The following is a 17,139-nucleotide window of genomic DNA, read 5'->3' as shown; positions in this document are numbered from 1 at the left end:
TAGACCATGGGCTGCTTTACTATGTGAAGTGTTGAATATGTGAATATATCTTCCAAAGGGTCAAACTGTTTTGTTTTTTTTGCTCATTCGTGTGTTAACTGTAAGCGGAAACTTACCATAAATAGTTTTAATTAGACAGCTGTTACCGAAAGTCCTTGGAAAGTGGGTCAAACCCTTTTCCGTTAGTGAATCAAGTTGTCATGTACTCTGTCTTTCTGGGCAGATTGCAACCTCTGTGGCGAGGCCAGGCTGTGAAGCACTAAACAGCCCCTCCAGACATCATATGCACTTTAATGCTCATGAAAGCGTGGGGGCCCCTTTAAGGTTTTAATTTTTAGCAGAATTCCCCCAAAATGCATTTGCCCCTTCCCCTATCCCTCAGCTATTTGCCGTGAGGGATACGTGTTCGGTCAAAACACATGTCCAGACACGTAATATCGCTGGCTCGGCAAAGGCTCTGGGTGGGCCGTGGTCTCTTACAAGACCCCCCCATGTACCAAAAGCTCTTGCTGAGATTGAAGTAAAAAAAAACAAAAACCTAGATCTTATGGACTCAAAAAAACAATGTAACTGATTTTTTTTATATTTTATTATACAAAAATAGCATTCTACACACAAAAATAAACAGATGCTAGCCGTGCCCGACACCTTCATTGCTTCTCCTATTTCACATCTATTCGACTACAAATCCGTCAACTTCCAATTAAGTCTCATCTCCTTCCCCTGGGATTTCTTTCTAGTTACGAGGAAGAGCACAGATCTCATGTGGCAAAGGGCTCCTGGTTGCCCCATTGCCAGCGGTAAGATCAACTTCGACCCCAGGAGGAGGCCGAAACGTGAAGTTCTGCAGCAGTCTGGTGAAGAACAGGAACAGCTCCATTTTTGCTAAATTCTCCCCAGCGCAGCTTCTCCGACCTATTACAAATAAACGCAGGGAAGTTAGCGGGCACAATGGATAATGTATATTTACTAAAAAAGGAGTAGGCAGGAGTTATTTCAACTCTCTTGCTTCACTATTCATTATTAAGGGCCAACACCACCAGGCTTCTCCAGCATGAAGAGCTGCACTGGCCCTGCATAATGTATCATTCAATGAGTGAGGAGACTTTGAAGAAATCTAACTGATTAAACTATATTTTTTATGTAAATATATTATATTCACATTAAATGCAGAAGCTCGCTGGAGTTGGCTCTTCATAATGTATAGTGACGTCAAGGAGCTGAAACATAACTCTCCTGCAAACTCTTCTGCCAACTCTCCCTTTAGTGAATAAACCCCACTGTGTATAGCATAATGGCTTCTGATTGTGACAATTGTATTAGAGTTTCACATACAAAAAAGTTGGGCTAAAAAAAAAAATCAGAAAAGGGACAAAAGTTCAACTAAATTTTGTTTCAAGCGAGAACATGCAAGTTTTTATTCAAGCCCTTGCATGCCCTCACCTAAAACATTAATGTTAATTCAGCTAAATAGACCCAATGCATTCTCATTACTCCTTCTACAGCATAATACCTTCCTCCGAGGAGGTGTAATACATTTTTAGGGATGGAAGGTGAGTACTCCGAAACAATGATAGTGCCACTTTTTGGCAAAACATTATCATGAATGGTCTCATCTTTTTTTCTATCGTAAAGCATTTATTTGGAAAACCCTTCCTCATAGATCAACCTTACCTGCGGAAAAAGGCAGGAATGCTTCATTTTTCAGAAAATTTCCATTAGAGTCAAGAAAATGTTCAGGGTAAAACTCATCTGGTTTCTTAAAATAAGCCTTATCATGCAGCACGGATGACAAAAGCGGGATGACATGAGTACCCTAAAAAATAAATAAATGGATAAATGACATAACTTACTCTTTCCTAAATCCCTAGCACATGAAATCAGTACAATGTCAATTCTTCAATACATGTGTGCTGATTCCTTGCTTTGTCGTGTGTACATGTTTAATGTAATTTCAGCAACACCCCGGAATCTGAATTGATATTGTTTTATGTACATTTAAAAAAGGAACTCTTGTTATAACCAATATACCAGGAAAAAAAATAAATATTTTTTAGAAGAAATTACTTAACATTCCCTGCTTCTTCTATTCCAAATACATCCAATATTTTTTATTATTATTATTTATTATATTATATTATTTATTATATTTAACATTATTATTATTGGCAAGTATACATGCTTTAGCTTCATCCTGAAAGTGTTTTAAAACTGACAATTATATATGTTTCATGGAATGGTCTTTTTTTGGAACTACTAAAAAAAAATGAATAATATAATAATATATGTATAAATAAGTAGAATTATGAGTTACCTTAGGAATAAAATATCCTCTGAATGTAATATCTTGAGTAGTCGCATGTGGGACATTACCCGGAACAATGTTACCAAACCTTTGGACTTCGTGAATAACGGCGTCGGTATACGGCATTTGCTTTCTGTGTTCTGCTTGAGGCTGGGCAGATCCAATCACTCTGTCTATTTCATTTTGGACCTTTTCTGCGAATTATAAAAAAAAATTGAGGTAGAAAACAATCAAAATAAACCTTTAGTAACCTTTAGGCATCTTGGTGTAAGTGTAGCCAGTTAGTAAATACTTAAGTCAAGTAGGGTAAAATATTCTTGCTTAATTTTCCTTATTAAACAATAATTGATGCATAATTATTAATAATAATAATAATAATAATAATAATAATAATAATATATTACCATCAATATGTACAGAACTCTAGAGCCACATAACTAATGCAAATGGATTCAAGTAGCAAAGCCTTAGCTATTGATAGATACAATTGTGTCCTGGTTGGATTAGGACAATTTACACCTAATCTGGCCGCACAGAGCAACATGAACTAGATGGGATGAACTAGAATGGAGATTGCGAGCCGGGCGTCTCGTCCAACATTATTGCCTGACCTCAGAAATGCTCTACTGGATGAAAAGGCAAAAATTCCTGCAGAAACTCCCCAAAATCTTGTGGAAAGCCTTCCCAGAAGAGTGGAAGCCGTTATAGCTGCAAAGGGAGGCCAACTGCATATTAATGTCTATGTATTTATAATGCAATGTCATAAAAGTCCCTGTTGGTGTAATGGTCAGGTGTCCCAATACTTTTGTCCATATAGTGTATATAGGTACACCTGGGAAATTCTAATTGTCTTCTCCAAGAGCTGTAAAGTTCATCATTTGTATGTGAGTGGTGATAGGTGAAGCTGGGTAGGAAAAGGGCAGAAATTGCTAGAGGTTCCACAATGATTTGATTAAAGATGTCCAGCTTCGTTGAGGTAACTTCTGGCATGGAAGCGCTGTAGGTGTAGGTTATGATATAAACTAATTTAGAAATATTAATTTGTTCCTATTGCGTCCCTAAAAGTCATATTGGCCATTCCGTAATCTCTCATAGGCAATCAACTCCACAATGCTTCATATAAACTAAATTCTTACTTTGAATTTCTGGGTATTTCATCATAAATAGAATACCCCACCGAAGGGTTGTAGAAGTGGTTTCCATTCCAGCTGCAAACAAGTTGCTCACAAGACTTACTAAATTGTCATTGTGGAAGAACATTTGATGGCTGGGCTTTTCCTGAAATACAAACATTATGCAATACAATAATTGTTGTAAATAAGAAAAAAACACAGAATTAGGGAGCAGGTAAAAAGTCATTTGGCTCATCTGTCTATTTAAAACATCAGACACTAGTCATTCTCTTATGTCCAGTATAGCCACCAGTATCTCTACCACTTCTGCTGGGAAGCTGTTCCACTTATCTGCTACCTTCTCAGTAAAGTAAAACTTCCCTACGTTACTCATAAGCCTCCAACCCTCTTTTTTCAGACTATTACCTCTAGTCAGACATTTCTCCTATATTGCCCTTCTAATGCTTCTAGCTATACAAACTAGTATCTTGCTTACTTTGCCTGCCTACCCCGGGGTCCCCTGACTTTTCAAGCAACATTTCCTCAGTTCTATGTTTGCCCCCAAACAGTTGTGAGTTGAGTGCCACCTTTGCCTCCAAAACAACTTGTCAGTGCCGTCTTGGCTCACAAACAGCTTCCGTGTGCTATATTTGCCCCAAACAGCTTGTCTGTGCCATCTGTGTCCTCAAAAAGCCTAGCAGTGCCCCTAAACAGTTTGTCTGTGCCATCTTTTCCACCAAACAGCTTGTCGGTGGCCCCCTAAAATCAAAATCGGGACTGCAGCCTTCAGGTCCAGTCCACTGCCCCGGCGTCTCACCTAAACCAACACACAGCCCAAACAGACCTCTGCAGGAAGAATCAAACCTCTGCAATGTATGATAATTAACTTTTTATTATCAATAGTCCATCACATTGATTTGCAAGACTGCTTGCACAGTGTGCGAGCGCAGAAGAGATAAGCTGCGAGCCCTTGACGTTCCGGGGTGGATAAATGGTCTCAGGGACCCCTGTCACTGCACACAGCCATGTAATAACGATAACTGATTAAAGTACTCAATGCATATAGTATGTTTTAGAAGAAAATATGTGCATGCCATAGAGGCAGCCATGTTGACTTATGTTATGATACAACTTGGAATACAGTACAATACCTCCTGCTGCTTGACAAGGAAGACATCGATAAGGTTCCTCTGGTCATTTACGTCCAGTTGGTCCTTGTGTCTGGTAAATGTTCCTTTAATAAAGGTCCGCAACTCCCTAGCATTTTTAAAAACTTTGTTGTGACTTCCAGGTAGCCAGCGCATCAGAGATGGGAAAGCGTTGAATAGCTTATGGAAAGGGTTAGAGAAATGTATTATTTTGGGGGATATATATACTTGTGAGGATTTAAGCCTCTCAAATTTGGAAATATATATAATAATTATTATAATAATACTAATGATTGTTATTATTATTGCCTGCCATGTCATTTGATCACTATAAGGAGAGTTTGAAAAAAAAAAAAAATTATTAAATAGTTTCCTGGGTTTCTAAAATCTCTAATAATTGAAGGGTTTTTTTTAGTCATTTAAACATTTATTCTGAACTAAAACCAATGCAGATGCAGTGCTTACCAGAACAAAAGGACTTGCAATAAACCTCACATTTTCATTAATTAACCCCATAAGCCTCAGGAACGTGGGATCCTTGTAATCAAAGCGGTGGCCAAGCAGAATGGATACAATGATGTTGGCAACAGCGGCATTTATTATCATTGTGTTCTCAAAAGGCTTCCCTTCGATAGAAGAAAAAAAAAATATTGATCGGAAAAAAAAAATAGTTACTTGAAAACATCTTGTTGTTTATTTACTAGGCTGAGGTTACTTTTACTCATGATGATCCCGTATGCATCTCATATGTAGAAAAATATCCAAACGTTTTTTGAACACATTGCCCGAATTGGCCAAAACGACTTCAGATGGCGTCTTTTCCACAAAACAATCTCAATTTGGACAGCCTTTTTTTTTAGCCGACATTTTCCATTTCTTTAGTCATTTTTGTAGCCCTTCTCTGAACCCTTTCTAGTGCCAGAAAAAAATATGGTCCGAATCCTTAAACCTAATCCTCTTTTAATACATGTCTTGGCTTAGCAACAGCTGCCTGGGATTGTGCACAGTTTATTGTCAATAACAACATCCAAGATCTTTTCCATAGGGGATTTACCAAACACCGTTTAGAGTATAATTAGTGTTAGATCTCACACATTTCTTTTTATCCCATAAAAGGAGCCACTTTTATCGGATAAAAAGAAATGTGTTAGATCTAATGCTAATTATACTCTAAACGGTGTTTGGTAAATCCCAGGTTTATCCGTAATGACAGGAGAATGCGGGTGAAGAAGGGGCAGTGGTGATTGGCCCAAGATTTGTGGAATATCGGAATCCTGTCTTCCAATAATGTCTAATGTCCTATTATGTCTCACCATATGTAGAAGAGGCTTCTGAGATATTATTCGTTTATAAAGAGTCTCAGAGTTGAGAAGCTACACAAAAAGGATACATTCTCAGCTAGTGTGGCTATCCTATTTGTTCAAATAACCAAGCAGGATGTGGCCATGGGGGGCCCAATCACCCCTCAGGTCTTACCGTGCAGAGGATCTCTTCCTAACACCACTTGTACTCTAGGTCTTTTGACTAGGTCTAGGCCTCCATGGACTAAAGAAGCTGGTTACAAGGAAGATCTCTGATCTCACCAACCAACACCAATGAGGTGCACCAGACATCCCAATATGCCCTTGGTAATAAGGTCCATTGACTATAATCCCCTAGACTTGCCAGAATAAGACCTCATTGATTTAGCACTTTAATATTGGACGTGTTGGTGACTTATTTCTAAATCTGCAGTTGAAATAAAATACATCGGAGCTACCTTTGGACAGTTTGGCCCTCAGAACTATACCTCTTCATGACGAAAATAGAAATAACATGGAGAGTGCGGTCATAAGATGATGCGGGTCAATAAAATGTGGATAATTTCTCACGAACCTTCAGCGAGAAAAAAGAGAACTAACCTTTGTAGGATCTAAACACTTCCACTAATGAGTTGGATTCATCATTAATTTTGCCTTCTAGTAGCTTCTTTCCCATTCCAAAATCTCGTAGAGTTGAAAGAGTGAACCTCCTCATCACTTTCCAGTTTTCTCCATGAGAAAAGATTAAACCTAAATAAATTTAAGAAATGACATTTTGAAATTCATTTCTATGTGCTTAAAAATAAAGATACTATCTGGGACATACAAGTCTAAATACTGAAAACAAGACGAAACAAATTATCGGATGGAAAGGTCTTTACCAACCCTCTGCGTCAGGGCTGTCTTTAACATGGGGCAAAAGATGAGCTGACCCAGGCCCAGGCTTACCTTAGGGGCCCACAGGAGCATAAATTGTCCCTCCAACAGCAATTTGCAGTATTTTATTCCTTTGGGCTGCTGGTGTCAGGAGTGATACGGCTAGGAACTTTGCCTGGGGCCAGATTATTATTAAAGATAGTCCTGTTATATATATAAAAGATTTCTTGTCTCAGCTCAAGTTAGAGTTACATTTTTTATTATTGTCTACGATCTTGGTAGAATTTTTGTTTGTGCATTGCTTTCCTTATTCCATATTGAATTGCCTACGTCGGTAGCACTTACGTGGATCTGTGTCCTTCATATTTTTTGATATAACCAAATTGTTATTATTACTATTATTATTTTGCCCACGTCAGGGCATGACTGACGTTGCCAAGGCGGCCCTGGCACTTTAAGGCCGCCAGCGCCCGATGACGGCGGCTACCGCACACTGACACTGACTTTGTCGGCCAGGGGTGCCAGATGTTACTATTCTAGAATTTAGGTTGGAGTAGACAGGTGTATCTCAGTAGTAACATAGAGGCCCGAGCTATTTGAAAAATAGCACCAGATCATTAAACAGCCCCTACGGTCTTCAAGGGTTAAGTACCATATCCTTTTGATGTTTCTTCTACCGTCGGTACAAAAGGTCTCTCTGAAAACTCGTCCCCATAGTTTACAAGCGCTTCTTTAACTGTCTCATAGCCACAGAGCACAACAATCTTTCTAGGTCCCAACTTGATGCTGAATACCGGTCCATACTTCTTAGACAGCTGAAAAAAAAGAAAAACAGCAGATAAAAGGTTAAAAGATTTTTCACCATTCTACAAACTTTTTTTTTTGTACAATTTTGCCACCTGGTGGCAGGAATCGTCCTCACTATATTAAGATTTTCATCTGATTAAAAAAAATGTAAACATGTAAAAAACATAATTATTCTATTTGGTATTATTATTTTTTATAATTATTATTTTTAATTATTAATTAAAAATAATTATAAAAAATACATTAAAAAATTAAATGATGAACACAGATTTCCTACATGTCAAGTGACAAAAAAGTGGAAATTGTCAAACTAGGAATGCTGTTTTTAAAAATGGGTATTCTCAGGAATGCGTGAAGCCACCATGAACCCAACTCCTTCCCAGAAGACGAGGTGCTCTAGGCAGGGATGATCTAGAATTATTATTTGTTGATTAACACAGCGCCATCATATTCCGCAGCGTTGTACAATGGGTAAACAGGGCATAACAAGTAGAGCGTCATATAACAATCTGGCCTTGAAAAGGCATGGTGGGTCCTTCTCAAGAGCTCAACAATCTAGAACGTTTGGTTTCAGCGCTATTACCTCTTCAAGAAAAACATGTTGTTTCTTTCTGCTCAGAATCATAGAGTGTAAGTTTCCAACTATCGGCAAAGGTTTCGGCCCGGGAGGAAAATTATGGTAAATGTTTCCTTTATGGTTATAAAAAGCATTGAGCAAAAATAGGAATACCACCACCGATACGAGAATCGAGACCGGATCGAGCCCAAACATGGCTTCAGAAGATCTAGAATGGAAAAAAGACCTGGATTAGGTAACTCCCACGTTCTATGTTCTTCTCTAAATATTACCTTAGATACAGCCAATGCTCTTTAAGAAATGTTAAAGGGGGAGTCCCGTTATACAGTAACGAAGGTGAGATAAAACCTGGTTTTATCTTATTTTTCTCATTTGTAGAACCCGGTATGGTCAGCAGACAAAGAGATCCAAGCGAAAAGAGGTGGAAAAAAGTTTTCCATTTCTATTTTTTTTAAATTTAATTTTTTTTTAAATTTAAAAATATTTCAAATTAATTATAATTTTTTAGCATTAAAATAAATAAAAAAGATGCCCTGGTGATGTCACCATGACATTATCAGGGTTACCTTCTAGTTACAAAAAAAAATCCTGGGCTATTTCTCTACTGAGGGGATGATGATGAACATAAATTAGCCCATCGTTAGCACAATTCCCATGGAAGAATTGCAATTTCGAAAAGTTTTACCCACTTTAGTTAGATTTTATTCCTCAGAAGTATTGCGTTCTATGTATGAAGGCAGTTTCAATTTGTGTAGGTCCCATAAATATAGTCGGCTCATGGTTGAACCAACTTATGGTAAAAATTGCAAAAAAAAAAAAAAGCACTGGTTTTAATACTTTTGGTCATAAAAAAGTTCATCGTTATATATATTTTTTTAGTCCCAAGCATCGTCTTTAAGTCATAAGCCAATTTTTATGTTGCGCTGTTGAGTTTACTTTGGACTGCGGACCATATCGAGTCGCTGCCGGCCTTAATGTTTACTTTATTCCGGTTTATCATTGTTTTCTGTAATTAAGTCACATAATCATAGGATACAGAAAACAGGTAAAAGAATACGGACAGAGACCAGACTGCTGTCTCAGAGGGGGAGCCAACAAAATACTAATAACTCCTCTGACCGAGTTTTTTTTTTTTTTAACGATATGATTACTTTTTCTACTTTTTTATATCGCAACTGGAAAACTTTAACAGGGATAAAGCAGAAGCTTAAGTACCGATAATGTCAATGGCGCTGCTGGTAAAAATAATGGCTCCTGCGTGCCTGAAAAAAATTATAGAAATAATATTGTGTCAGAATAATAATTTCTATTAATAATAATTAATGTGATAAGACAAAACACTGGTGTCAAATGGTTTATGGCAAATTGGCTTAATTTTACTAAATATATATATATATATATATATATATATATATATATATATATATATATATATATTTATGTGGAACAATGAAAATATCACAAAATTAATTATGGTTTTAAAAAAATTATTTGGCTTAAGTTGTATGTTTTTATGTTTTAATAAAGCAGTAAATCTATAAAAATTGTAAAAAATAGAATAAATAATAAAAAAAACTAAACAAAAAATTAATTAAAACTATAAAAATCGTCCCAAATTACCTCTACTACTAGAAGTAAAAAAATTTTTTACAAATATTTTGCTATTCCCTAGACCCATTAACCCTGGATTGTTAAAAAATACAATATAGGGTTCTATGTATGGGATTGATGTCCCTATAGAACAAAAAAAACACAACACAATGGACATGGGGGATTACTGTAACCAGTTGTTGCTGCTGAACAATATTCTTCAGTGGTGGCACTTACTCCGTAGAAGAAATCCTAAGTGAAATTACATAATATACGGTATGTTTTTCTTCAAAGGGGGCGGTACTTAGAGGCGTATCTAGAGGCGGGGCTTTACTGAGACTTTTTATGTGACTTCGTAACCCATTGATACCCATGTAACGGATTAAGGGGTGTTTAGGTCTGTAGAACCCTGCGATACCCTCATACCCAGCAAACATTCTGAGCTCATAGAAAAGAGGGGCATCAGGGGAGGAAACAGGGGCAGAACCCCTCAGGGCTCGAAGAGAGACTGTCCCTCCTAAAGAGGGGCACTTGGGAGAATAGGAAATTGATTAAAATACCAACAAAATATCTCTAAACAATTACGTAAATTAGCAGTGTGATACTGTTTGGGTCGCAAACCAAATAGAAAACAGTCTTTTCAAACGATGTTACCTTTAAGGTGAGCAGTCCAGCATGCAAACAGTTAAAAGAAGACGGGCATGGCGTAAAGCTCAACTACACAGAAAGCGCTCGTACAGAGGTTAAACATAAACACAAAAATAACCTTATAATCAACTGCAAACCAGCAAATTAGCAGGAAGTTTAAAAATAAAAAAAAGCATGCATTAACCCTTTCATTGTATACACTTCTCTGACACTTAACCACTTAATCATAGCCTTATATGTTCTAAAAAAATAAATAGAAAACCTGTATTCTCTTTAGTTAGACTTTGCTGTTTGCTCCGGTTCTCTTTGGCTCCTACTCTCAGATCAGTCGGAGAACGTTTCTCCCCGGGGAGAATCGCACCTTTTATCTGACCCTGTGGATGTTTTACTGGGTGAATCCGTCCGCATTCCGCGGGAGCTCCACCTCTAATTCCACGGTCCAACTCTCGACAAATAAATTGCAGAATTGCTACAAGTTATCTATAATTGTTTGATTAATAATTCCGACATCTTGGGCAGTATTTATAAAGGAAAGCGATGGTGATGCTCACACCTGAAATAAAACTTAGCTTTTATTGAAACTTTTTTAAGACATAATAAAAACAAAATGGAAAGTGAAAAAAGTCTGTAAAGTGATTACGTTAAATAATTTAAAACCAAGTCTGGTTGTGGTTTTATTGCAGTAAAGAATGTTGCACACTTAATCGCACAAATCACTTATTTATGAATATTTCAGGACTATCTCAAAGCCAGTTTATATAAGCGTTTACCACTCTAGCTTTATATATATATAGGCTCCTTGTGTTAAAACATAAGCTGTCAGATCATTGAGAATGTCTTACGCTGTCTAGAAGAAGCCAAGTCCCCGTTGTCGGTGAGTACCAGTATTAAATTTACCCCCGACTGGGTTAAGTTTTTCATTTTTAACTTGATTTCCATGATTTGGGGAAGCAGAACAAATTAAGGATTGTAGGGTGTTCTATGACATGTGTTACCATTCAGCATTTGGTTATGGTTTTGGCATAAATTCTGCCCCCAAATAACATAATTAAACGCTGATTCCTGTTGGAATTCCTCCAGGAAACAAGAATAAAATAAACAAGAACAGACATATACATGGAATTCTTTCTGCATGAGGGAGATAGAAGCTACTTTGCTAGACTGCACCTTCTCTTTGGGGCTTGCTCAGGAGGCAGGTACCGTCTAAACGTGAAGTATACCACATTCTGTTTTGACCCTATTTGGCCTTACTCCACCATCTTCAACCAATGTCACAAAACCATGGAACGCAAAATAAGAAAAAACTTGATGTAAACATGAAACACGAGTAAAATGTCTATAAGGGTGCTTTAACGGAGCTGCTGGGAGTGGAATTTGAAGACGAGATGGCTTGGTAGCAAATGTTAACTCATCCAGAGTGAACTCATCGCTGGTGGGAAGAACAATATGGACATCCATCTCTGGTTATCGTCCAGTATTCTTTGCACACACTACCCGGCAAATCTGAATCTGCATTGGCCCACAATGTCTCCCCGTCTTCCATGGACAATGTTGATCCACTTGTGAACCCTCTTTTTTCATGCTTTAACCCAGAGACCTCTGTTTATGCTTGGTCCTACTTCCCCTCAGATCAAACCATCTATTCAGACCAGCTTCGAGATCTCCAAGCCACTGACACTTCCACGTGATCTCTTCTACAATCTATTCTTGCTCAAGCAGACCCTTTCTGTCTTCTTCTCCCTCAACCTCCTAACTGATTGTAAGCTCTCTTTGTACTAGTCTGTCCTATGTGTGCACGTTATTGGTCATTTTCTAAATTTCAGATCGTTTCAGTAGGTCCATCATTACCTTATTACTATGTGACCACTACTCGTTACATTCTGCTTACCTACTACACATCATTGCAGAATATAATGGTGCTGTATAAATCAGTCAATACATAATTATAATGTATATAATTAATGTAAATTTTATTAATAAACTAGGATCATTCTCTTACATAACATTGTGGTTGGCTGGTATCATCTTGATTCTCTTATGATATATTCAACCTCGTAAAGTAAAGAAGTGGAGTCAATGAGGTCACATTGCTTCGCTTTAAATATCCATGACATGATCTGTTTTATTATTATTTTTTTTTTCTACAGAAAATATACTACAGAAGCATTTTAATCATAAACCGTATCTATTCACTAAGATGTCATTCGACTTACTCAACATACCAGGTGTTGCTTGCCAAGGTTCTTTGCCTTCAGGCGACCTATTCTCACAGCTTGAGAAGGTCATCTGCACTTTTACCTGGATTTTGTTTGTTTTGCTCTCGTTGTTGTGAAAATGAACACAGACTTCCAGCCAGCGTAATCGCGTTTACCTGTGACACACTGGTTGTCTAGTGAGCTGTTATACAATCTGACCCTTCTCGAGTTTTGGCAAATCATTAACAGCAGTAGGACGAAGGTGAGCTGGGTTTTGGGAGGCTATCTGAGAAAATCACGAGATAAGACGAGGTCATGGATAAGAACGCCATAAGTGACAACAAGGAAAGAATTTATGACTTCATTGTGCAACTCAAAAAAGGAAAAGGTTTTTCACAATGCATCATGCAGGGCCAGCTCAGCTCATCTTGCAAGTGAAACTCATTGCGGTTGGCCTGCTGCAAGCTCTTACTTTAGTGAATAAGCATTGTCATACAACTGAAGAACACTCCATGCTTTGCATTATGGCTCAGGATCAGTCTAAAAGCAACAAACAAATAATCCCAAATAATGAATATATACATAACGAGTAAGCAGGGAAGCCGAGAAAAAGAGGCTGTTGGGTCAGATGAAGCATTGATAGGACGGCAGGAGTAGCGTAGTACAACTCCCCAACTAACTACAGGGCCTTTAAATTAAATGGACATGTATTGGGATACCACTCAGTAAATTTGAGTTTACAGAAACCCGGGGCCAGAGCTTCCGTGAGACAACAGGGGCAGCTAGAAGCGACTTCTGATCTTGCCCCCAAGTCCCTGATTACGGCCCCCGCAGAAACCATTACAACTACACCGCATCACCGTACGTGCGTCGTGGGCATGAGGGTTAACCTACTGGCCCTTAATTTCTGTTCTGACACCTCATGTCGACTGGAATGCTTTAAAGCGTCCCTGCTTAGCTTGGCCAGTCCTTCTTTGGATCCAGATCCCTATTACCCCCTTTTCCTCCCCTGATACCCCTTTTCCTCCTCTGATGCCCCTCTTTTCTAGGAGGTCAGAATGTTTGCTGGGTATGAGGGTACGTGTCAGGAACTGGGTCCAAGCTGATGACTGAAAGGACCCAGCGCGCCCAAAGATTGTGTGCAGGAGTTACGGTGCAGTAGCGGAGTTGGACAGGGCCTGGTTGCAGGGTGACCGCTCTCACCCGGGTGTTGAGCACCTAGGGTTGTGCAGCCACATACCAGCACCCTGACATAGCTGCAGATGTGATCCAAAATGAAACGAAGTGATATCCTGCAGGCACCCTGGAGCAGGCATGAAACATATCACTAGAATCATGTGCAGGCTGGGAGTATGGAAGCTAAGCAGAGAAATATAGCAGAAACATAACAAGCAAGGGATAGGGAGACCAAGCAAGAAACATAACTAGACAAGATATCCATGTTACTGAGCACAACAGTGAACCAGACAAGGAATAAACATAACTAGACAAGATATACATAATACAGGGCACAAGACAGGACACCCCGCTGCCGGGGATACAGGGCAGGACACCCCGCTACCGGGGATACAGGGCAGGACACCCCGCTGCCGGGGATACAGGGCAGGACACCCCGCTGCCGGGGATACAGGGCAGGACACCCCGCTGCCGGGGATACAGGGCAGGACACCCCGCTGCCGGGGATACAGGGCAGGACACCCCGCTATAGGGGATACAGGGCAGGACACCCCGCTATAGGGGATACAGGGCAGGACACCCCGCTATAGGGGATACAGGGCAGGACACCCCGCTGCCGGGGATACAGGGCAGGACACCCCGCTGCCGGGGATACAGGACACACACATAAATACAGGAACTAGCCTAGGACTATTTGATAACTATTGGAGATTCCATCACATCTTATGGCCATAGTATGCTTAGCCCACCACTACGCCAAAGTACTCCAATGACGGTGGGTCCTAACACTAATCCCTACTGACAAAGATACGAAACAAACCAAACATGAAATCCAAACACATAGCACTGAGACATACCTTAGACTGCAGACTGAGACAAACAGAACAAACACGTGGGACACGCCTTATAAAGGAAACAGAGCTGACGCAAAGAGCAAGACTGGAATCAAGGGATGGAAGATCAGAACAGAGCAAAAGGAAATCCAGGAATGGATCGAAGCAAAACAGGGAAACTGAAGCGAGAGCGAGATATGCAGCTCCGCAGCCTGGGTAGGGCGTGACAGTATCGCAGGGTTCTACGGCCCTAAAATCCCTGATAATTTGTATGAATGCAGAAATGTATTAATAAATTGTAAATAGCCTTGCAAAGTCACATAGAAAGCCTCAGGAAAGCCCCTCTTCTAGCCCCAGCATTGTTGAGAAGACCCCCTATAACAAAGGGAGCCTCTTTTGACATTTTTGAACGGTTTTTGAACGGTATGACCTCTCTGCCCTATTGTACCGGGTCCATGAAACTTGCTTTGGGCCTGCCAGCTATTATAAAGGGGAGAATTATTTTTAAAAAAATAGTAATAAAAAAAAAGTGATTCTGGTGCAAATACACTTTGGAGCTAACAGGGATTATTACTGGATTTATTTCTTTCAATAAAGAGCCAAAAAGGGTCTTAGCCCCCCTGTGTGATGTTTGCTTGCGTTCAATTAATTACTGGAGTCCGCTCACTATAAGCATACATGGGAGCTCTCAGAGTCGACCCTGAGTCCCAGAGTTTTGCCCCAATCTTTTGGTGAAGGGGCAAAATCTCAGGGTCACACAATCTGGACTCTGTGATCTTATATAGGACTCCCAACTTGATGCTATTCGCTGGGTATGCGCTGAATTCTTGCTTTGTTTTGCTTATTTATTGGTCATTATTATTCTACCAGCAACCCGGGAATCTGAATGTTTATGCCGTTTATGCTTTTTTTTGGCTGTGCGCTCCCCTTTCTGAATATTTTTTGTAATGACTAGAAATAAGCTGCTTATTGGGTCAGCTGCATCAGCAAAGCTGTTTATCTACAATCACGGTAGATAAAAACACAATATCGACCAATGTAATAGTGCTGTTTATCGGACTAGTCAATAATTATTAATTACTATGGTGATAACACCAAAGTCACTTTCTATTATACCACATTTTTAAAAATGAAATCGAGAGAAATCGATTTATTTTACTTCTTTACAGGCCAAGGGACCTAAAGAGATGTATCCAGAGAACTCGGAACTCTCCGGGTTTCTTCCAGCGACCCCACGTGAAGTGCTACCCACTGTAGCTCCTAATTCTCACCCACAGATGTCATGGAGCCTGAAAGCTCCTAGGTATGTGGATCCATCACAAATACACATGGCCGCACGCTACTAAAGATCAAGAACGTAGCATATGGCCGCTTATTTCCAGTAGGCCGCCACAAAAATGTCATTTTATTGGCTGCTGAACTTTATTGGCTGCTGAACATTTTGTCTCTTTCATATTTTTTGCTGAGAGCGCTTAGTAGTCATGTGACACACAAAAAAGGCACTGATGATTGGTTGCTATAGAAACTGAAAAGGCTTCTTACATTTTTGTGTGGTGTTTATGTCAATAAACCTCCAATAGAAAGTTTAAAATGACAAATCTATGATCAGATTTATTCTAGTTTATATTAGACAGGTAAAATATACCTAAAGACATATTCTGACAGTAAAGGAACAATTGGGTTGCAGGTCAGGTAGATGACTTATTACACAGTTTTTTAGTGTGAAAAAAAAAATACATGACTATAGGTAAAAGTTCAGGTATTCTGGTATAATAAATACATGGCATGCGTTTAAAAATATAAAACACTTTATTCCTGTCTAGAGTCAATGAACTGGTCTGAGGTAAAAGGTAACTATTCGGTAACTGAGGACTTTTTCAGGAATGCTTGTTGTATGTAAAATATGTTTATTCTTAGGCGTCCTGTGAATCTTTTGCTTTAAATACATTTATCTGAATACTTATTTCCAAGAATTTCATTAAAAAAGTACATTTAGATACCGTATTTGGTCTATTATAAGGCAACCCCCTAAACGTTGGATTTTAATTAAAAATGTAAAAAATTAAAGAAAAATAAGAAAAGGCCTGAATATAAGACGATTATTTTGGGAAATTAAATCAAAACTGCTGTTCTCTCACACTCTCATTCACTCTCTCTCACACTCTCTCACGGTGTCTGTCATTGTCTCTCTAACTTCTCTGCAGACTTCTTCCGCGTCTCTCCTTTTCCACTGCTCTACTTTTCCTCTTGCCTCTTCTTGTTCTTCTTTCTTCTGTCTTCGTCCGCTTCTCCCCAGTATCAGCCCCATTATCCAGATACATTAGCTAAAAGACGAAGAAAAAGAAAAAATCCACAAATCCATCTGCAATATTCTGGCCTCTTGGAGCACGTCCGCGAAAGGGCGGAGGCACGGTGCGCACAACAAGGACATCTTCTCCCCCCATCTTTTGCGAAAGTACCTTGATAACAGAGCTGATACCAGGGAGGAGCGCACGAAGAAAGAAGACAAGATCAAATAGAGGAACAGAGATAGTCTAGGTAGGAGCTTGGATCCATGTGTGTGTGTCTGCG

General features: G+C 39.2%; 1 protein-coding gene across 1 annotated transcript; it reads right to left on the bottom strand.

Annotated features, from left to right (window-relative positions):
* Positions 1-571: 571 nt before the first annotated feature.
* On the bottom strand, positions 572-10,743 carry LOC128482747 (cytochrome P450 2C14-like). Its single transcript, XM_053458635.1, has 10 exons — positions 10,627-10,743; positions 8,133-8,334; positions 7,395-7,557; positions 6,467-6,616; positions 5,031-5,191; positions 4,569-4,745; positions 3,442-3,583; positions 2,315-2,499; positions 1,675-1,816; positions 572-915 (listed from the first exon to the last, which is right to left on the bottom strand). Exons 2-10 carry the CDS (start codon positions 8,319-8,321, stop codon positions 737-739), a joined length of 1,488 nt encoding a protein of 495 aa, XP_053314610.1. The 5' UTR covers positions 8,322-8,334; positions 10,627-10,743; the 3' UTR covers positions 572-736.
* Positions 10,744-17,139: the final 6,396 nt, after the last annotated feature.

This window comes from Spea bombifrons, chromosome 3, assembly GCF_027358695.1.
Source record: "Spea bombifrons isolate aSpeBom1 chromosome 3, aSpeBom1.2.pri, whole genome shotgun sequence".
NCBI classification, from domain to species: domain Eukaryota; kingdom Metazoa; phylum Chordata; class Amphibia; order Anura; family Pelobatidae; genus Spea; species Spea bombifrons.
Note: the sequence above shows the minus strand (reverse complement) of the source record. Positions and strands in the feature narration are given on the sequence as shown.

Coding starts and splice junctions, on each gene's coding strand:
- LOC128482747 (XM_053458635.1), bottom strand. CDS start 8,321: ATGTTTGGGCTCGATCCGGTCTCGATTCTCGTATCGGTGGTGGTATTC. Junction 5,192..6,466: donor AGTGTTTAGATCCTACAAAG/GTTAGTTCTCTT, acceptor CTTCTATCGAAG/GGAAGCCTTTTGAGAACACA. Junction 916..1,674: donor ATTCCTGCCTTTTTCCGCAG/GTAAGGTTGATC, acceptor TATTTGTAATAG/GTCGGAGAAGCTGCGCTGGG.